This window comes from Schistocerca nitens, chromosome 9 (genome assembly GCF_023898315.1).
Source record: "Schistocerca nitens isolate TAMUIC-IGC-003100 chromosome 9, iqSchNite1.1, whole genome shotgun sequence".
Lineage (NCBI taxonomy): Eukaryota > Metazoa > Arthropoda > Insecta > Orthoptera > Acrididae > Schistocerca > Schistocerca nitens.
In genome coordinates, this window is record NC_064622.1 from 388,247,870 (window position 1) to 388,271,601 (window position 23,732).

General features: G+C 39.6%; 1 protein-coding gene across 1 annotated transcript in view; it reads left to right on the plus strand.

Annotated features, from left to right (window-relative positions):
• LOC126203691 (WASH complex subunit 2) overlaps positions 1-23,732 on the plus strand; it is a 194,312-nt gene that overhangs the window by 121,912 nt on the left and 48,668 nt on the right. The window contains exon 15 of the mRNA XM_049938060.1: positions 21,932-23,396. Coding sequence (XP_049794017.1) covers positions 21,932-23,396 — 1,465 coding nt within the window. The remainder of the gene's footprint in view (positions 1-21,931; positions 23,397-23,732) is intronic.

A 23,732-nucleotide genomic window follows, 5' to 3' on the forward strand; every position in this document is an offset into this window, starting at 1 on the left:
GTGCTGGAGGAAGTTGGTGAGAGGAGGAAAGAGGGAGGGAAGGTGTGGAGGCATGGATGAGTTATGGCTGAGAAGGAGAAGTGACAAGGAGACATGATAGCAATGTGGCATCAGTATTGGGATAGAACAGAGGGAGAGGGAAACTGTGGAAAAGAGAGAGAGAGAGAGAGAGAGAGAGAGAGAGAGAGAGAGAGAGTGTGAGTGTGTGTGTGTGTGTGTGTGTGTGTAAATGTTGTCATGGAGGTTGGTAAGGCGACAGATCTGCATATGGATATTAATGTGGAACAGTGACAGGAGGATTGTGTGCTCAGTGAATGTGTCCTTACGTTACATGCTTCCATGTCCCGGGAGTTCATGTAAGTGCTCGTGTTTTTTGTGTGTGTTCAGTCATTTCCCACAGAACGGATTTTCCACATATTGTGCAATGGCTTTTAACTGTGGCGTTGAAGGCCCATTCAGTAGGGAGTAGAATTTGCCCTTCTGACTTACATGATAGTGTGGCATTGACATCACCCTATTCACACTGTGGCTGCTCAGGGAAAACATTGTTTAGTGACACTTCTGGAGTGCTAGGTATGCTTTGTTGGTTTTTCATATGACATCTCTTCTAGTCTGTCTGTCCCACTACTACTGCTTTGCAGATCAATGACTGTTCCATCATGGCTTGGATTTTAAAGATTTGAACTTAAGAACACTGGCATTTAGGATTGCAGATACTATTTTATTTGTCCATTTTTCATCCTGCATCCAACAAAGATTCATAGAAAGCACGCTATACTGTGCTGCACGAGGTACCACTAAAACTTTTCTCTCTGTAGTTCTAGACCACTTTTCTGTTTCTGATGCAGGTGCGTGACTTCATTTTTGGAATCAGGTTCTCTAATCTTCTATTCAGATTTGAATCAAATCATTGGATCTGTATAACAGTTCAAAATGGCTCTGAGCACTATGGGACTTAACATCTCTGGTCATCAGTCCCCTAGAACTTAGAACTACTTCAACCTAACTAACCTAAGGACATCACACACATCCATGCCCGAGGCAGGATTCGAACCTGCGACCGTAGCAGCATTGCAGCTCACAATAAAGTACTATGAATGCAACCCTTAGACACTTCTTAGAAACTATTATTTCAACAGCTGGTATTCATCCATCTTATATTGTGTACCTGGCATTGATAACCAGCTAGACTCCATGTGAAAGACTAAAAATACAAAAATTAATAACATCACATGCAAATATTACATGTAAGTGTACACAACCCATATTTGTAACTGTGCAGATGTGCTTTCTGCTCTCCTCAAAATTTTGTGTTTTTATTATCTAGCCATACTCTCTGTCTGGCTGTCTGGTAACTCTTCACCCCTTGTTAAAAAGTTACTAATTTTTATTTGCCAAAAGAAATTATTTTGATGTTCTGTGAACAAAGACTGTGATTTTTTTTTTTACTTGGAAGGAGAGTGTTATTTCCACAAAACGGTGTGGCTTCAAAACCAGTTCAAAGTCCAAAACGACCCCTCCTATTTGTCCTCATTCATCACCTACAAAAGAAGATGAAATTAGACAGTTCATACATTCACTAAAGAACAACAAGGAATGAGGAGATGACTCGATCATTGCCAAAATGTGGAAGAACACCAGAAACAGTGCTATTAATAAACAGACTAAGACAGTCCTTAACATCTTGGAAACAGAGGAACTTGGATGTGGCTAGTCCCCTCCCCACCGATCCACCCACTTCTTAACCCAGGTGGCAGAGTGGACATAAACAATTAACTATGTACCGTTTCTTTTTTTTTATGGCCTAGAACATTCTCTTCAAAGCACTACAGAGTATGACAGAAAAATGATTGGACTCACAGTTGGATGAAAACCAAAGAGGCTTCATGAAGAAAAAAATTTCATGTGTCTCATGGAACATGAATTTATAATGTATTTTCTCTCATGTGGAACATATAAGTAAGAAATTTGTAGTTCAGAAAGACATAGGAATCCACTGACTGAACAATTCTTCTCAAAATTATGAAAACTTGGCTTGGATGACAAAATAAGGACTGTTACCTAACAAACTCTTACACACACACACTTTCAAACTCAAATTTATGGGAGATATTTCAGATGCTTTTGAAATTGGGATGAGTTTCAGGCAAGCAGCTGGGCTCTCATTTCTACTTTTCTACTGTATACCCATGAAAATTATCTCCTAGAGGCAAAGGTGTTTGAAATGTGATCAGGCTGGTATTAGAAACATGAATTTGAGTTAACTGCATAGCTTTTGCAGATGACCTCACATTTTTTTCTGACTCATTACACACAGTTTCAGTACAAATCAACAAACTAAAGACACAAGCATCAATGGGACTTCAGGTCTCCTTCAGGAAACATGAATGTATAACAAACGTCATGTCTATGCCTAAGAGTACTTCAGGCACAAGAAAGTTAGATCAAATGCACAGAGAAATTTATAAGTACCTATGACAGTTGACAGGATCCAACATGCATAATAGATCAAGAAAATGAAAACTGCATATCTACTAACTATAAATATCTAAAGGAAGAAATCACCCTTGCTAAAGTAGCAGCAGCCAGTTAATATTTCTCTCACCTGTGTCTAATATACTAGTTATAACTGTTCCATACCTATGTTCCATAGACTCCTTTCTCCTCTCTGCCTCCCCCCCCCCTTTTTTTTCTGGCCTGCTCATCACATTCAGCAGTTTGTCCACATAACATAGTAACCTAAAAATGGAAACCCCAGGTTGGAATATCAACAATATATAGATTGCTTCTCACTGGAAAGATGACATATTGAATTGCAGACAGGCATAACTAAAAGACTGTTACACATTACAGCTTTTGGCCAAAGCCTTCTTCACCAAAGAACGCTTGTCAGCTCTGACCAAGTTGCGGCTCACGTGAATAGCAGTCTGGAGTGAGGCAGTGTAGGAGGAGGGGTAGTAGAGACTGCCAGGTACAGCGTTGGGAGGTGGGGCGTGGGAGGGTGGGGGGTGGAAGAGGGGAGGATTGGAAAAGGAGAGGAGCTGGGGAGGAGAAGGGGTTGGCAAGTACATTGGCAGAGAGTGATACAACCTCAACACCTTCCCTTCTATCCACGTCACATGGCCCTCCTCAACCCAGTGTGCCACCTTCCGAGACATTGACCTCCTTTCCTCTGATGGCCTCATCCACACTTCTGTCCACATCAAATTCACCAACCACCAACAGGACCTACATTTTGACAGGTGCTATCCCTTCCACATCAAAAGATCCCTCCCCTACAGCCTTGCCACTTGTAAACAGTGTATCTGCAGTTCAAAGAACTCCCTTTCCCAGTATGCTGAAGATTTCACCAAGGCCTTCACGGATAGGCTTTATCCCCCGGGCCTAGCCTTCAAACAAAATTCCCGTGCCATTTCCCCCACACACGTCCAATCCTCCCATCTTCTCCAAGAGCCAGCTGCAAAAGAGTGCCCCCTTCATCACCCAATACGCCCCGGAATGGAACAACTGAACCACACCCTTTGTCAGGACTTTACCTATCATCATGTCCTGAAATGAGGGACATTTTACCCAACTTCCACAGCATTCTACTGCATCCCTATGCCACTCCCAATCCCAACCCTTTGCCATAGGTATCATATTCCTGTAGAAGACACAGGTGCAACACCTACCCAATACAGCCATCTAGCACTTCCTCTTCCATTCTTGACACAGGCATATTGTACTCAATCAAAGGCTGGGTCACCTCTGAACACAGCCATGTTCTCTGCTGCATCCATTGTACAGCTTTTTATAATGCCATGACTACCAACCAGAAGTCCACCAGGATGAACTGCCACTACCAAACAGTGACCAAGAGCAATGTACACCACACTGTGGCACAACATGCAGCTGAACACAACAAATTTGATTTCAGTGGCTGTTTAACAACCAGGGCCATTTGGATCCTCCCTTGCACTAACAGTTTTTTATGAACTGCACAGATGGGAGTTATCCTTACAAGACATTCTTTGCTCCTAAAATTATCCCAGCCTCATCCTATGATAAGCTGCTGTCCCACACCCCCACCCAACAGTTTCTGCTTCTTCATCCAGACACCATGTCCTGTTTCACATTTCCTCATCCTTTTTGTGTGCCACCTTCTGCCTATGTACATGCCTGTTCTTTCCCGTCACCTGCTCCCCTCCTTTTCTGTGCCTTTCCTTTTCCATGCCCCATTTTTTTCTCCACCCTTTCCCCCCGCCCACCCCTATGCCCTATCTCCTTACACTGCACCTGGCAGTCTCTATCCTCTGTATACCCCACCCATACACTGTTATCTATTCCTCCACCTTCTCTGCCCCACTCCAGATTGCTGTTTGCATGGCAGTTGCATTCTGATCAGAGCTGGTGGTGGTATAGCTGCCATGTATGCATGAGGTGTGCTTGCTTGTGTGAATGTATGTGTGTTTTCTTTGCTGAAGAAGATTCTGGCCAAAAGCTACCATGTGTAACAGTCTTTTCATTTTGCCTATCTGCAACTCCTCTTTATAGTGAGTAGCAATCTATCCTGTTCCTTATATTGTTGGTGTAGTAGTCTGTGCCATTACTCACTTGTAAAACATATTTGACTTATACATTGCTATACTTTTAATCTCTTTGAAATTATGATGGTACCAGGGAAAGAAGGTAAAAGGTTATATCTAACTTGTACAGAAAACAGGTAGCAGTTATTACAGTTGGGGGCCATGGAAGGAAGCAGTAGTTGAAGAGGGAGCGAGACAATGTTGTAGCATATCCCCAGTGTTATTCAGTGTGTACATTGCTTGCAATAAAGGAAACCAAAGAAAAATTTGGAGAAGGAATTAAAGTTCAGGGTGAATAAAGAGAGAGAGACTGTGAGGTTTGCTGATGACATTGTAATTCTGTCAGAGACAGCAAAGTAGTTTGAAGAGCATTTGAAGAGAATGCACGTTGACTTATAGGAGGATATAAGATGAACATTAAAAGAAGTAAAACGAGGGTAATGGAATGTCATAGAATTAAATCAGGTGGTGTGGAGGAAATTAGTAGGAAATGAAATGCTTAAAGTAGACAAGTTTTGCTATTTGAGCTGTAAAATAACTAATGATGGCCGAAGTAGAGAGGACCTAAAATGTAGACTGACAATGTAAAGAAAAGTGTTTCCAAAGAAGAGAAATTTGCTAATATCGAATCTAGATTTAAGTATTATGGAGTCTTTTTCAAAAGATATTTGTCTGGAGTGTAGCTTTGTATGGAAGTGAAACGTGGCTTATAAACAGTTCAGACAAGAAGAATGCTGAAAATTAGATGGGTAGATCATGTAACTAATGAGGAAATAATAAATAGAATTGGGCAGAGAAGAAAGTTCAGTCATAACTTGACTAAAAGAAGGGATCAGTTGGTAGGACACATTCTGAAACCTCAAGGGATCAACAATTTAGTACTGGAGGGAATTTTGGTGACAAAAATTTTAGATAGAGACCCAAGAGGTCAGTACAGTAAGCAGGTCCAAAAGATGTAGTTTGCAGTATTTATTCAGAGATGAAGAGGCTTGCACAGGATAGGGTAGTGTGGAGAGCTGCATGAAACCAGTTTTCATACTGAAGACGATGACAACAATAACAATTAAGTTTCTTTCAGGTGATGGCCTCGGAAGCTGAACGCCAGTTCATAACGAGCTATTAAATAAATATTATCGTAGAACGTTAATACTTTTTATTCAAATTTTTAATATGTCTGTGTTTCTCCAAGTACAGAAGCAATATTCCATAAATAAAATCGGTATCTATAAGTGTCAAGAAAATGGCCAGAAAATGACACAGCCGTAAATTATATGCATGTAGAAAAGACCATAAACACCACTTGTGGAAAGAAGATTGAATTCTGTGGGCATATTGCATGTATGAGTCCTGGAAGGTTGACAGGTGGGATCTTATGCTACTTTCTCAACAAGTAAATGAAAGCTGCATGCCTCATTGAGATAGGAAACGAATGGGCAAAAGATAGTAGATTTAACAATACATTCAGTGTTTTATTTAATTTTTATTTTAACACTGCTCACACAGTATCTTGGGTCCTAAGAAAACCCCAAATTAAAAATATTAAAAAGTGTACTGAAGTGAAGGAAGAAAAGCATAGAAAAAATGTGAGGATACTAGGCTGAAGTAAAAGTTGAGTTGCAATTAAAATAGAAAGTGCTGTTGAAATAGCATGTTCCACAAATGGCCAAAATGATGATGACAAGAATTTTGATTCTTGTGGTCATTTTCAAATGAGTAGCTCATCTGAAGCTAATAAGATAATCTTTTGAATACTTAAAACATCAGAGGCCACTTTTTGACATCTCCACTCCACAACGAACTGTATAGTTTTTGTTAAAATTTTCTCAAGGTACTGCTTTCATTTCCAACGATATTTGCTCCCAAATTAAGTGACATAGTAGACTCTCTTTGCTAGAAAGTTTTCAAACCAGTTGCACAACTGTTCTGATATTCCATAAGTGCAATATTTATTTATCAAAATATGGTGTGGAACCAAGTGTAACACATGGTCATGAAGCTGCTGCGTGTTTTTGTTACTTACCCTGGCAACAGCGAAATGAGCAGCGAAATAAACTGTCAAATTTGGCAGCTGGTGAACATGCAGCATACTGTTTATTTTTGCTTGTTTAATGTTTGTCACTTTTCAAAATTCTTAGGGAACCTGGAGGTCATCAGGATTGAGAAATCTAAATGAAACTTTGATAAAGAATAAACCATCATTAATATGAAGGGAAGAAAAACTGTAAATAGTTGATTAGCACTGAAGCCATGAAATCAAATTTTCTGTTCATAAAAAACAAGAATTATATGACAGTCAAACAATGGAAAATCCAGGATTGAATGTATCAATATTGGAGAAGGAAAGTTGCTACTCACTATATAGTGGAGATGCTGAGTCGCGATAGGCACAACAAAAAGATTCACACAATTAAAGCTTTCGGAAATTAAGGCCTTTGTCATCAATAAAAGCACATACACACACACACTTGCGTGCCCGCGTGCGCGCGCATACACACACACACACACACACACACACACACACACACACACATACACACGCGCAAGAATTATACGACATATTTTTAACAATATGCCCAACCAAAATATTGTTTTGGCTTGTGCAGCTAAACAGACATACCTTTGTTCCAGATGACTACTAAATATATAACAAACAAAACAGTGATTACAACGGAGCTTTTGTTATTGTGTCAATAATCTGGCGTTATTCGTTGTATATTTTTGTGTCTCAGTTCTCCTTATATCTACTGGAAGGTCATCTGGTCATGGAGCCTTTCCATTTTTCACCATTTCTCATGCTACGAATGGCAGCTTTGACTGCCTCTATTGTGATACATTAAACTGGTCCACTTGGGTTGTTGTCTTTTAGTATTGGTGGGTGAGAGAATTCATTATTGTATATTTCACTGAAATATTCTCACCATCGTCCTAGAATCATCTCGCTGAATGAGGAGGAATTGTTAAATATGTGAAGACAGATCAGAAGTTCAAAAACATTGAGCCAAGTCGGTTTTGTAGTGATCAGCATACAGAAGTGTGTGCTTGTGAATTAATACTGAAAAATAGTTCACTTTTAATTGTGTTTGTAGATCCCCACTGGGAAATTGTGAAATTTTCATGAGAAATCTGGATTCCTTACTGTGCTATCTGTCAGGCAGTAGCAAGCAGTTAATAAATAGACTGTGGTGACTTCAGTTTAGATTTTCTAGGGAATCCTGATAGAAAAATTACCTTGAAACCTTATTTGGATCCTACAATTTGATCTCACCAATTAACTTCCCAATATGGATGCGTAAAGACAGTAGCACCCTAATTGATAATGTTTCTTTGATGTAGCTCAAAGCAAGAAAATGACTATTCACCCAGTAACAAATGCTCTCTCTGATCATGCTGCACAGTTAGTTAGGATAAATAACATAGCATCTTACTGTATGGATACTCCTCAGTGGAAACCAGTCAGAATATTAATGAGTCCAGGACAAATGTTTTTAAGAACAGTTTACAGGAGATGACATGGGATGTAATTTATAATGAACCAAATGTTAACATGACATTTAATCTATTCTTTGATATATTCCCATCATTGTTTGAAAATAGCTTTCCGTGTAATCTAATCAGAAAGGAGATTAAACAGTAATGTAAAAAACTGTGGGTCACTAGAGGGAGTAAAGTAGCTTCTGAAAGGAAAAGGGAAATATATCTTTTGGCAAGAACAAGTAAGGTTCCTGCAGTAGTTGCACACAGCAAAAATTACCAAGAAGGGTTGTTAAAAATCAAGGGACAATGTCAGAAGTCAGTATTTCCAACAACAGACCTAAGGCCATATGGAATGTAGTGAAATGAGAGACAGGACAACCAGCCCCAGAACAGAACATCATCACTATTGAACTGAATGGCAGGGTTATAAATGATGAGACACAGTTAGCAAATGCATTTGATAATTATTTCTTAAATATAGTAGAAAGCACAGGCATAAACAGTTCAAGACAAAGTCACAGCAGCATATTGAAAATTTAACGTTCATAAAATTCAGTCGTTTGAATGTATCACCAACTTCTCCTTCTGAAATTAAATTATACATTCTGTCAAAAATAAAAACTCGTTTGGTTTCATTGGTGTTTCCAATAGAGTACTAAAAATTTGTTCCCATGTAATACAAGGGCTATTCAGAAAAAAAGGGAACGTTGTGGCACTGTTCCCATGTAATACAAGGGCTATTCAGAAAAAAGGGAACGTTGTGGCACTAAAAAACTAAGTACAAGAAATACATTTTATTCTATACATCTGAAAGAGCGACTGACATACTACTTTTCCACATAGTCACCAAACACATTGAGGCACTTATCATAGCAGTGGACAAGCTTTGAAAGACCTTCGTCGTAAAATTCTGACGCCTGAGACTTCAGCCAGTGAGTCACGCCCACCTGGAGTTCCATGTCGTCATCAAAGTGCTGCATTGCAAGCACACAATCTTGAGAAACAAATGGAAGTCGCTTGGTGCAAGATCGGGGCTGTAGGGCGGATGAGGGAAAATTTCCCATAAGGAGTTCTATAGTGCGGTTTGCCATGTCAGGTCAGGCAATGTCGTGCAAAAACAAAATTTTGGACATCAGATCTCCTCAGTGTTTGTTTTGAACTGCTCTTCTAAGGCTGTGAAAAATTTGACAGTACCCTGAGCATAATTTATGGTTGCTCCATGTTCGAGAAAATCAGTAAGAAGCACACCTTGCCTATCCCAAAACACTGTCACCGTCAACTTCCTTGCCGACAAGGTTTGCAATAATTTTCTTGGTTTTTGGGATGGCCTTGTGTGGCCCCACTCCATGGACTGTAATTTTGTCTTGCATTTTGTGTATTTCACCCAACTCTCATCACCAGTTACCATTCAATCCAGTAATGAATCACCATGTTTGTGGTAGGCCTCCAGAAATGTCAACATTGCCCCCATTTGCTGTTCTTTATGGTGCTCTGTAAGCATTTTCGGCACCCATCGTGCACAAAATTTGTGGTAGTCTAGCTTTTGAGTGGCAATTTCAAACAACAACGTCCGTGAAACTTGTGCGAAACAAAGTGAAAGCTCTGTTATTGTGAAGTGACGAGTTTCACGAATCGTTTCATCAGCTTTAGTGACAAGATCATAAGTCACAATGCTCGGGCATCCACTCTTCTCTTCATCGTGAACATTGGTTCAGCCATTTGTAAACCAAATGTGCCATTTCCGGACAGATCATTCACTCATTTCGTTGTTTCCGTACACTTTGCACAATTCACGATAAATTTCTATGGGTTTTAGGTTTTTTGCCAAGAAAAACTGTATCACAGACTGCATCTCACAACTGCTGGGAATTTTGATTGCAGCGCACATTTCAAATTCAAATATCGAAAAAACCAGATGCCCGGAGATGTTCCCACTGTCACGGATGGATGCCGACTGAGCTGCTGAGCAGACACATACCAAAATATATGCGATCGGCGCGCACCTAGCGGCGTCAGACGGAAACATTCCCTACTTTCTGAATAGCCCTCGTAAGCCCCATCTTATCTGGAATATGCCACTAACTTAAGGCATTTTTCCAAAGAGACAGAAAGATGCCATTGTTAAACTATTGATAAGAGAGATGTCAGTAACTACTGACATGCTTCACTGCTGATATCATTCTCCAAAATTTTTGAGATGGTAATGTATTCTAGAATAGTATCTCACCTTAGCAACAATAGTACCCTCAGCGAATCACAGTTTGGGTTTCAGAAGGATTACTCTACTGGGAATGTCATTTACTTTCCAGATTTTACAAGCATTAATTTATAAAATAGCACTGGGGGTATTCTCTGCGACCTCTCGAGGGCATTTGACTGTGTGAATTACAGTGCTCTCCTAGATAAATTGAACATTTTATAGGATTAATGGTATAGTCAACCAATGAACAATGTCATATCTAACCAGAAGAATGTACTTACTAATTCAAGCAATATAGTCCAGGGACGTCATTATAGCTGGGGAGGAATCATGTAGTGTTCCCCAAGGTTCAATCTTAGTTCCAGTAATGTTTCTCATATATATATAAACGATTTTCTATCTAGTATACAACAAGCAGCATTGGTTCTTTTGGCAGATGACACTAGTATAGTAATGAATAATCCAAGCATACATACAGAAATGGAAGAAATAGTACACAAAGTTCCTAAAAGTATCTTTGCCTGGTTTTCTGTGAATGGTTTCACCCTCAATTTCAAAAAGACACAACATATTCAGTTCTGCACATCTAGAGGTACTATTCCAATAAGTGCAACACATGATGAGGAAATAATAAATAGAGTGGATACTTCAGTTCTTCAGGATCAATGTTGATGAGAATTTAAATTGGAAAAAGTGCTTTTTGGAACTCCTAGAACAATTTAGTTCAGTCCATCTGTATTTAGAATCATTGCAACTCTTTCGGGGGGGGGGGGGGGGGGACAATTCAGTGAGTTGACATATTTTCATTCGCTAATGTCATATGGAATAACTCAACTTTAAGATGAAAGTCTTCATTACAACAAAAAAATGCTGTCTGTAATAATAATATATTGTACTCACCCATGATCATCCTGTAGATATATGTTTAAGGAGTTGGGAATTAAGACAACTGCTTCACCGTATGAAACTTCCTGACAGATTAAAACTGTGTGCCGCCCCGAGACTCAAACTTGGGACCTTTGCCTTTCGCGGGAAAGTGCTCTACCAACTGAGCTACCCAAGCACGACTAACGCCCCATCCTCACAGCTTTACTTCTGCCAGTACCTTGTCTCCTACCTTCCAAACTTAACTGGTAGAGCACATGCCCGCAAAAGGCAAAGGTCCTGAGTTCGAGTCTTGGTCCGGCACACAGTTTTAATCTGCCAGGAAGTTTCATATCAGCGCACACTCCGCTGCAGAGTGAAAATCTCATTCTGCTTCACTGTATATTTATTCTCTCATGAAGTTTGTTATAAATAATCCACTGCAGTTCGAAAGGAACTATGAGATAAATAATTATAATACCAGAAGGAAAAATGACATTCATTACTCCACATTAAGGTTGTATTTAGCACAAAATGGGGTTTCAATGCTACAACTAAAATTTTTGGTCACTTACCCAGGGATATAAAATGACAGGCAGCAAAGTAAAATTTGATAATAAACTGAGAAAGTTTCTCCTTGACAACTACTTCAATTCTGTAGAAGAATTTCTGTTACTGTAATGTGTAAAAGTTGGTGGGAGGAATTATTGACTCACTTCTGTAAACAATTAATTTGTGATGTGAATGTAAAATGACTCATTCCACATCATTACAATCTATCACGCAAAATGATCCATGGAACATGCAACTAATTAATTAACTAACTTAACTAGCTAGCTAGCTAGCGAGCTAGCTAGCTGTTGTGGAACCTCTGACCATTCTTATCTTTTATACACCTGTAATGTTTTGTATCTTGACTTGCTCTGCACTGCACTTGGATCATTTGGTCGATGATTTTGTACTCAACTTTAATTGTTAGTTGGTTATATAAGTATTCATGGTGATTTGCTTTGGCCTCTGCTGCCACTTGTCTTGGCTACTTGGTGGCTTTGTTGTTCTGAAGGTTCTTCTCGTTCTGGAAAGCTTGTAACTGTTTGAAAGCTGCTTTTTTATTTTTAGATGCACTTCTTTTTCTTTTGCTTTGTCTGACCAAAGCTGCATCTGTTTATCAATTCTACACATACCTGGCTGTGTTACACCAAACTCAGCTTGAGCTACACTCGTTAAAATGGGAGGGAATGCAGGATTCTCACTGATGGCCACTTTATGCTCTTGTAGCTTCCGCCATTTGGTTTTGACTTGACTTTTCACATAGAGCATTCTTATGTAACCTTTCATTTGGATGTCAGTAACTAGCAGTTTATGTTGAGGGGGTAGGCATTTAGATGTCTACAGAGTAATATGCATTCAGTATGAGTGTTGTGCCCACTACTTGTGTAGGTGATCAGGTGTGATGTGCTTTTCTTAAGGAATGTATTTGTGATAATTAGGTCATTTGCTTTAATGAATTCTAGGATTCTGTGCCATCTCCAGGATTTCCATGGCACATATACCTATCACTGGTATTGCCAATATGAGGTGCGACAATAAAGTAATGAGACTGATTTTCTTTGCAACCCTGCAGGCTTGCATAGGCACAATATCTTTGACCTTTGTCTATAAGCTGCTTCTAGTCCAAGCGGCACATCAATGCAACTGCTCAGTCATGAGTTATGCAGTAATAAGTTAACACGTGTTTGTGTATCCCATCACTGAAATGGAACCACGTAATATTGCGCAACGGTATGCCATTTATTTTTGTGTTAAATTGGGTCAAAATGTGACGACAACTTATGGTAAGCTTCAGAATGCTTTTGGAGATGAGGTTATGTCAAGAGCGCAAGTTTTTCGTTGGCATAAAATGTTTAGTGAAGGCAGAATGAATGTTGACGATGAAGACCACAGTGGACGACCATCGACCTCACGTACAGGTGTCAACTTGGCTAGGGTGCATGAACTCGTACGATCTGATCGCAGATTATCTAGGAAAATGATTGCAGAACAACTGTACATCAATTGAGAAATGGTTCGTATAATAATAACTGAAGATCTTGGTAGGAGAAAGATTTGTGCAAAAATGGTCTCACCACAACAGCGAGAAACACGGAAAAATGTGGCAGCCGATCTGTTAGAGCAAATGGAAATCAATCCAGAATTGTTGAACTGTGTTATCACTGGTGATGAAAGTTGGTTTTTTCAGTATGATCCAGAGACAAAACGCCAAAGTTCGCAATGGTGCTCAAAGGGACCACCCAGACAAAAAAAAAGCTTGCATGTCTAATTCAAAAGTGAAATGCATGCTTGTGTGCTTCTTTGATTCCAAGGGAATTGTTCATAAAGAGTGGATGCTTCCTGGACAAACAGTTAACCAATATTACTACAAAGAAATTTTAGAAAGCCTTCATAAAAGAGTTCTTCGTGTCCATGCCAACATTGCTGATAATTGGATTCTGCATCACGATAATGCACCATCCCATACTGCTGTGTCAGTACAGCGATTGTTAACCTCAAATTTCGGTACTACCACAGCCACCTTATTCTCCAGATATTGCTCTGTGCGACTTTTTTCTATTTCCAAGAGTCAAAACGACAGTCAAGGGACACCATTTTCAAACAACACAAGATGTCCAAAAAGCTGTGATGAGGGTATTGGAGGATATTACAGAAGATGAGTTCCAGAAATGTTACCATCAATGGCAGAAGTGCTGGAAAAAGTGTGTGCAATCAGAAGGGAACTACTTTGAAGGAGACAACATTAAACTTGGCTGAAATGGTAAGCAACATTTTTTTTTTTAACATCAGTGTCATTACTTTATTGTCACACCTCATATGACCGTTAGGAACTCGTGCCTGTGTGTGTGTGTGTGTGTGTGTGTGTGTGTGTGTCTGTCGGGGCTCACGGGCACTTAACACTGAGGTTATCAGCGCCCTGACACACATTAAAAGAAATGCATATCAGAACAGTATCTTGTAGCTCATTCCACAATATGTCTTTAGTTGTCTCATTGTAGCCTGTCTGTGGGACATCGCAGAAAACATACAAATTTGACAATGACTACTGACATTGCATCTTTTGTAGGTAGGCTAACTCAACATGATAAGATTTTAGGATTTCTACCAGTTAGTGGCTATGACCTGTCAATGTTCTATTGCTCCATGAAGCAATACGGAACGAATTACTTCGGACGTACTTCTTTAGCCAACCTTGCCCTCTTCCCTGCATTGGCCGGATGAGATCATCATGCGTCACGTATGGGGTGGTGCTCTAGCGTTTTCCGATAGTTTAACGTTTGCCACTAACTCATGAATTGTGGTGACGATTGAGTGGTGGGCCTGTTGCCAGGTCCTGTTGTTGGGAATTTTATACTTTCTGCCAGGTGCGTTAGGCTGCCCATAACATAGAATCAGGTGCCTTTTGTAGTTGGTCATCTGGAGTACAGATGCTATGGTTTTGCCTCTTCTGCCACCAATGCCATGGTGATGTCCACCTTCTGTGCTGCAGGTCCTGTTGAGGCCACTGTAACCCTGGAAAAGTGCCCTATGATAGGATGTTACCACATGGAGCCATATGAGCCCCAGTTTTTAATGAGCTTTGTACTCTGCCCATCCTCCTTGCTCCTCATTTGTGAGATGAGACCTGAGGCTTATGACTAGTGTGTCAGACTCTGTATTTTAACTAATGTATTGCAATAAAGTTTTCAAAATATTTCTGCCTTTTTTGTAATTATTTTAATAAAGGTGAAAGCTATACTATGCAGTGGGTGTCATTCACTGCTAAACACTGCCTTTTTTCCCCAATGGTTTTTAAGTGCTTTTAGGAACATTTTGTGTTGCTGAATGTGAATATGGCCTCAGATTTGCTAAATTGGCTCCTGTTTTGTGGCAATTAAAATTTATTGAAGAATATAAACATACAGCAATGTAATGTCAGAGTAGGCACATCCTGATCACGAGTCACATGATTACTGTCTCAGATAATACCAAAATGAGACATTAAGGACTGTAATTAACTAATTATGTAGCATTACTTCATGACAGACAAACTGTATGCCTATATTCAGTGCGACTGTGGAGTTACTCCATCATGAAATGATATTTTCTTCTGTATTGCTCTTCAGGACAATCATTTTGGAGGCACCAACAGTAGTCGGCCATCATAGGCATCTCCCACCTGCCTTGATATCTGCCTTCCACCATCTTAATTTCTTGGTGGAACCTCTCCCCATGCTCCTCACTGTAATTGCCTACATTATACGGATATATAGACAAGTGTCTGTGAACGAAATGCACTTTGGTACCCATATTAAAATCCAACTTCTTAAAGGCTGTCAACACGTTCTACACAGTTTCTTTGTAATTGTCTGCCTTATGATTATCTAAGAAGTTTTTCACAACTAAGATATAATTTCAACAGTCCAATGGTTCTAATCATTCGTGAAATTTGTCACTTTGGGATTATTGATGAGTTTGCGAATCTGGGACCCATCAAATATTTCTCCTTTCAATTGTTAAATACTTAATTGAGGGGAGTGGGGGGGGGGGGGCAGAATCTACGTATGTACGAGGGTAATCCCAAAAGTAAGGTTTCCTATTTTTTTTTATAAGTACAGATCTCTGTTTTTGTGGCAGTCGGTCACATTGTTATGAAGAGTGCTTCATGCGCTGTGTGTAAACATGCGCACGCCACACTGAGGTGCTCAATCTTGGCTTGGCAGCCGTTGAGAATGGAGCTCCCGTTGGATGTTACCGCCAAGTGCAAATTGCGCGCAGTTATTCGGTTTTTGAATGCAAAGGGCACTGCACCGATTGAAATCCATCGCCAGTTGATGGAAGTCTATGGCGAGTTGTGCATGGATGTCAAAAATGTTCGTAAGTGGTGTAGAGAGTTTGCAGCTGGTGGGACCGAAATTGACGACGAAGAAAGGAGTGGGAGACCATCAGTTTCTAGGAGACAATGTTGAAGGTTGAGCAAAGCATGCGTGAAGATCGGCGGATCACCCTGGATGATCTCTACATGTTGGTTCCTGAAGTTTCCTGAAGCACCGCTCACAGAATTTTAATGGAAACTTTGAACTACTGGAAGGTGTGCGCAAGATGGGTGCCACGCATGCTGAGGACCACATCCAGCAACAAGTTGCTTCCTGCACAATTCTTCACTGCCTTGCAGCCGAACAGGACAACTTTCTGGACTCAATTGTCATGGTTGATGAAAGTGGGGCATACCACTTTACACTTGAGACCAAGAAACAGTCACACCAGAGGCAGCATCCTTCTTAAAGCCGTGGAGCTGGCGGCAAGATGGTATGACATGGGCATGCAAAAACTGCCACAGCATCTACAAAAATGCATCGACAGAAATTGTTATTACGTCAAAAAATAACTAAATGTTCAAGCTGTAAACTGATGTAAACCATTGTAGAAATAAACAGGTCTATGTACTTATAAAAATGTAGGAGACCTTACTTGTGGGAGTACCCTCGTATTTGAAGCTGTTGCCTTCTTTATCTAGGACCCTAACAAACTACTTAGTCAGTCCTAGCTTTATATGGAATGGAGGCAGAATTATTTTCTCTCTCTTAAGCAATGGCTTCCGAATGATGCTGGCTACACCTACAGTAAGACTTTCCCTTAAAGACCATGCCACTTTTCTTCAATGATCTTGGTCTGCTCTGCTGTTCCATAAGCATACAAAACAAGTGTACTTCGTATACCCAGACTGCTGCCCAAGCAAGGTGTTTACCATCTTCAGATCACAACAAATAGACCATTTATGTTCATGAGACATATTTCAGTCTTCTGGTGCAGCTTCCTTTTGGTTGATGTTCCTGAATTAGTAGACTGGGAATGTTATTGCACTATACAAATTCTTCATCTTGGCTGAGTATTGCAGAGGACCTGCTTCTCTTGTACGGTATACTGAAATTTTCGCTTCTGGACTAAGACAATTGATTTCCTTTAGCCTGGATGCTAGAAGTTTCACTCCATTCTGATCTTGTACCAGGTCATTTAGTTTATCTTGAGTGAACAATTTAAGTGTAAAAATTTCTTCTTCATATTATCTTCTACTGCTGATGCTGCTTTTGCACTCCAAATCCTGTATTCCTCCAGGTTCTGACGTTACAGGTTCAGGTAATTTAGTAAACGCTGGTATAGGAACTTCTTTACTGTGTGCCACAGGTCTCCTGGCTGATTGCAAATTTGGAAGCTCTCATTTACATTTTTTGAATAAATTGAAACCTTTTACATCTGCAGCACAAAAGTAATGTTTGTCGTGGTGATTTTTTTGGCTCTCGCCAGACCATCAGTACATCAAAATTGAAACATTCTCTTTTTTCCTTTTTCCACTGTTGAAGGCACTGTACATAGTGTTTAGAAACAGTGTGAGGAATCGAAGTACTATCTTGGTCTCAAAACTGTATTCAAACATATGCAAGATATGCCTTCTTTACAAAGTCTGTGATGTTCTGTATCTGTTTCTATAGGCAGTATTCACCACAAATATAACGAATGCATCGGGATTGTTTATGCGTCCTCTTCATGAAGAACTCATATTTTTCTGAAACAGATCAAATAAAAATACAAACTAAATTTTAAAGAATTTAATAGATTGATTAATTGTAAAATATTAAAGAGTGTAAAAGTTAGATGAAAATAAAGACTGATGGAAAATCAGCATCTATGGCAACATTTAGTTAAAATAAAAAAAACATAAATATTTTCAGAAGTAGAGCCAATTTGGAAAAAGTAAAGCCATACTTGGATTCAGGACCTCTGAAATGTAATAAATGTGTTCAAGTACCTTTGACAATAAAAAAAGTAGAGTTGAAAAAACTCAGACTGAAGAAAGTAGTAGTCTGCAACTCCTTTGTCACACATGGGTGTACATTTCTTTCTTACACTTGGAGTAATAATTTTATATTCTATTGATTTCAATAGGGATACTGAAATTGCATTTAACTTTGTATTTCCTCATGAATATGTAGTAGGTTATGTCAATTTGATAATTAGTTGAAGCTCTATTTATACATATTTCAGGATCACTGATGTCTCCTTTATATAAAGTAGGCCTGATATTTATGGGGCAACAAAGTAAGATAACTATTTTGTGAATTATATAGAAAATTATATATGTAGAAGACCTCCCATGAACCATGGTCCTTGCCATTGGTGGGGAGGTTTGCGTGCCTCAGCGATGGCAATGACAACGGAGGGGTATCTGCTGAGAGGCCAGACAAATGTGTGGTTCCTGAAGAGGGGCAGCAGCCTTCTCAATAGTTGCAGGGGCAACAGTTTGGATGATTGACTGAACTGGCCTTGTAACATTAACCAAAACAGCCTTGCTGTGCTGGTACTGCGAACGGCTGAAAGCAAGGGGAAACTACAGCCATAATTTTTCCCAAGGGCATGCAGCTTTACTGTATGGTTAAATGATGATGGTATCCTTTTGGGTGAAATATTCCCGAGGTAAAATAGTCCCCCATTTGGATCTCCGGGCAGGGGATACTCAGGAGGATGTTGTTATCAGGAGGAAGAAAACTGGCGTTCTACTGATCAGAGCGTAGAAAGTCAGATCTCTTGATCACGCAGATAGGGTAGAAAATTTAAAAAGGGAAATGAATAGGTTAAAGTTACATATAGTGGGAATTAGTGAAGTTCGATGGCAGGACGAACAAGACTCCAGCCAGGTGAACAAAGGGTTATAATTACAAAATCAAGTAGGGATAATGCAGGAGGAGATTTAACAGTGAATAAAAATAGGAGCGGGGTAAGCTACTTTGAACAGCACAGTGAATCCATTATTGTAGCCAGTATAGATACGAAGCCCACATGTACCACAGTAGTAATAGTTTATATGCCAAATAGCTCGGCAGGTGATGAAGAGATTGAAGAAATCTATGATGCGATAAAAGAAATTATTCAGATAGTGAAGGAAGATGAAAATATAATAGTCATGAGGGAGTGGAATTTGATAGTAGGAAAAGGAAGAGAAGGAAAAGTAGTAGATGAATACGGAATGGGGGTAAAATTTTGCACAGAGTGTAACTTAATCATAGCTAACACTTGGTTTAAGAATCATGACAGAATGTTGTATTCGTGGAAGAGGCTTGGAGAATTTGCAAGATTTCACATGGATTATATAATGGGTAGACAGAGATTTAGGAACCAGGTTTTAAATTGTAAGACATTTCCAGGGGCAGATGTGGACTCTGACCACAATCTGTTGGTTATGAACTTTAGATTAAAACTGAAGAAACTGGAAAAAGGTAGAATTTAAGGAGATTGGACCTGGATAAACTGACTAAACCAGAGGTTGTACAGAGTTTCAGGGAGAGCATAACTGAACAATTGACAAGAATGGGGGAAAGAAATACAGTAGAAGAAGAATGGGTAGCTTTGAGGGATGAAGTAGTGAAGGCAGCAGAGGATCAAGTAGGTAAAAAGACGAGGGCTAGTAGAAATCCTTGGGTGACGGAAGAAATATTGAATTTAATTGCTCACTAGAGGAAAGATAGATACTGCCTACAGGAACATTAAAGAGACCTTAGGAGAAAAGAGAACCACTTGTATGAATATCAAGAGCTCAGATGGAAACCCAGTTCTAAACAAAGAAGAGAAAGCAGAATGGTGGAAGGAGTATATAGAGGGTCTATACAAGGGCGATGTACTTGAGGACAATATTATGGAAACTGAAGAGGATGTAGATCAAGATGAAATGGGAGATATGATACTGCGTGAGGAGTTTGACACAGCACTGAAAGACCTAAGTCGAAACAAGGCCCCGGGAGTAGACAACATTCCATTAGCACTACTGACAGCCTTGGGAGAGCCAGCTATCACAAAAATCTACCATCTGGTAAGCAAGATATATGAGACAGGCGAAATACCCCCAGACTTCAAGAAGAATATAATAATTCCAATCCCAAAGAAAGCAGGTGTTAACAGATGTGAAATTTACCAAACTATCAGTTTAATAAGTCAGGGCTGCAAAATACAGGCACGAATTCTGTACAGACGAATGGAAAAACTGGTAGAGGCCGACCTCGGGGAACATCAGTTTGGATTCCGTCGAAATGTTGGAACATGCAAGACAATATTTCCCCTATGACTTAACCCTAGAAGATAGATTAAGGAAAGGCAAACCTAAGTTTCTAGTGTTTGTAGACTTAGAGAAAGCTTTTGACATTGTTGTCTGAAATACTCTCTTTCAAATTCTGAAGAAGATGGCAGGGGTCAAATACATGGAGTGAAAGGCTATTTACAATTTGTACAGAAACCAGATGGCAGTTATAAGAGTTGAGGGGCATGAAAGGGAAGCAGTGATTGGGAAGGTAGTGAGACAGTTGTAGCCTATCCCTGGTGTTCTTCAGTCTGTATATTGAGCAAGCAATGAAGGAAACAAAAGAAAAATTCAGAGTAGGAATTAAAATTCATGGAGAAGAAATAAAAACTTTGAGGTTTGCCGATGACATTGTAATTCTGTCAGATCAGCAAAGGACCTGGAAGAGCAGTTGAACGGAATGGACAGTGTCTTGAAACGAGGATATAAGATGAACATCAACTAAAGCAAAACGAGGATAATGGAATGTAGTCAAATTAAGTCGGGTGATGTTGACGGTATTAGATTAGGAAATGAGACACTTAAAGTAGTAAAGGAGTTTTGCTATTTGGGGAGCAAAATAACTGATGATGGTCGAAGTACAGAGGATATAAAATGTAGACTGGTAATGGCAAGGAAAGTGTTTCTGAAAAAGAGAAATTTGTTAACATCAAGTATAGATTTAAGTGTCAGGAAGACATTTCTGAAAGTATTTGTATGGAGTGTAGCCATGTATGGAAGTGAAACATGGCACGATAAATAGTTTAGACAAGAAGAGAATAGAAATGTGGTGCTACAGAAGAATGCTGAAGATTAGATGGGTAGATCACATAACTAATGAGGAGGTACTGAATAGAACTGGGGAGAAGAGGAATTTGTGGCACAACTTGATTAGAAGAAGGGATCGGTTGGTAGGACATGTTCTGAGGCATCAAGGGATCACCAAATTAGTATTGGAGGGAAGCATGGAGGGTCAAAGTCGTAGAGGGAGAGCAAAGTTTTTGTTCGACATTAATAACTGCTACTTTTGATCAATCATTGACAGTTATCTCAGTGAGATTATCTTGTATTCTGAATGCGTGTGCATCAGATAGCAATAAATATGTTGCCAGCAATTATGTCCAGCCAATCTTTCTGGTATGTTTACTGAAACTTTGCACATAATAATTCTGCAGTTAACTAATACTAACTTCACATCTTTACGTGGCAAACACAGATATTTTTTTCCCCCTCCAAAGCCATCACAGATTATACATTTTTGCCCAATGGCGTACTACACGTCACTGCTTTTTGGTCCTAATGAGAAGCTTTTCCAAGATAAAATCTCTTGTATGCTTTCACATGTACTTGGCTGGCTAAATGACTGCTTCTTCAGTTTCGTAGAGGTTATCTTCAAACTTTTCCATACATTGCAGTCTTTGGCTACGTGAGTTCATATTGCCTTTCACATTTTTCAATCTTAATGTCATCTGCCCACCTTCCATGAGGTGTTGTAATCTTTCTCTTTTCTTACCTTATCTCTGGGAATCTAACAAAACTTCATTGGTCTACCTATCATTCATATGTCAGGTTTGTAAATAATGATTGTAGTTAATTGATGTGCCTTGACATTTAATCTTATGTGTCAGTTATTTGAATAAACTCTCATCTAGAAGAAATAGTGTTGCATGTGATTTCTCATGTTAATTGCAGGAACGAGTGAAGATCCAAGTTAAACGCAGACCACAGAGTCGGCATGCCAGACATGAGGCTTTACGTGCCTCAGCTGTAATAAGTCAAGATAATATGGCAGAGGAGACTGTACCGTCACCAGCATCAGCAATTCAGCAGCCAGACAAACACGGTGTGCAGGCATCATCAGAGGAACCAAAGAGCAAGAATATTGAAGCAGACCAATATGAGGCACCAACGAAAATATCTGCAATGCCAAATCCTCCAGCAGCTGGAAGCAGCCTCCTGTCTCCTTCCACGGATGAGGAAGATATGTTTGGAGTTCCCAGTGACTTGCCATCTGACTACAGCGACGGAAATGATCTGTTTAGAGCAGCACCAATACTTTCACCCACAGAAGTGCCACAATTTTCTCAAAAGGCTGATTTGCCAGTGGAGTCAGTTGTTAGTGATTCTTCTCAGTCCACAAGTGGGCTTCTGGCTGACCTTTTCATTTCCAGTTCAGTAGACAGAGAAGAAAGTTTTTTCCCAGCCTCTACTCCAAAGAGCGTTTCTGGAAAGAGCACACTTACTGAAAATCATGACACACATAGTGAAATAATACAATCCACAGTAGTTGACACTGGAGAAAATGACTTGTTTCAAGCGACTAATGCAGAAGCTCCTCCTAGGACGTTATTCCCAGATGCACAAAAGGGAACTGCTGCTGAGAAAGATGTGGGAAAGAGTATGAAAATTAATAAATTAGAAGATTTATTCAGCAGTGTGGAAGAGGATTTGTTCCCTTCAGCCAAATCAGATAACTATTCAGATGCTGCCCAAACTGATTTGTTTGGAAACAACAGTGTCCCAGTACTGTCGTCAGATGGTGGACTCTTTTCAAGTTCCTTATGGACGTCAGAGGAAACAGGAAGAATGTCATCAACAGTAAAAATTACAGAAAATGTGAGGAAAGACCGTATAGGCACACAATTAACCACAGAGGGTGATTCAATCAATGATTCACAGAGTGATCACATTGCGGTATCGAGTGAGAAGATAAGTTCAGAAAAAAGCATAGACTCGGTTCCAAAAATTCCTGCTGGGGGGTTGTCAGTGTTAAATGATGATGGAAGTGATCATTTGTTTTCTGCAAGTAGTAAAAAAGATGCTAGGACATCCCATAAACACTCTAATGGTAAAGTGAAAGAGAAAAGTATCAAAATCAGAACAGGTGAAAATTCTAGTTTATTTGGTGATGATAGTCCAGAAACTGATGACCTTTTCTCATCAATGCCTCATTCTTTGGAGAAGAAGACTGTCAGTTCAAAGACCACTGCATCTGTTACTGAGAGTAAAGGCAGTGGAACGAAGCAGGCTTTGTCTAAAGGAAGCAAGTCATTGTTTGAAGACGATGAGGAAGAAGATCTTTTTGGAAGGACAACAGCTAAACCAAGTGTTTCTTCCTCTTCAAGGGTACTGCCATCGCTAGATCCACTCGGGAGAGGTAAGTCTGTATGTTCATTGCATAGTTTTATTGTGAATGAAAACACATGCGACACTGGTGTAATATTCTACAATATTTATTATTTATTTTACAAACTGGTTTTCAGCTTTTCCAGGTACAAAGGTAAAGGTGTGGCATTGAAATGTTTGTAGGATCAGAGACTTTATAGTGGATCTACAGAGTATCTCAGTTTCTGAAGATGACAGTTGTCAATGTTTGATATAGGACTAAAACAAAAGGAATTATTTCAGTGAAAATGCAACGTAAGATTACCCTGTTCTCAACACACCACTTCAAGACTGCAATAAATAGTGCACAAATCCATGTTTAGGAAAA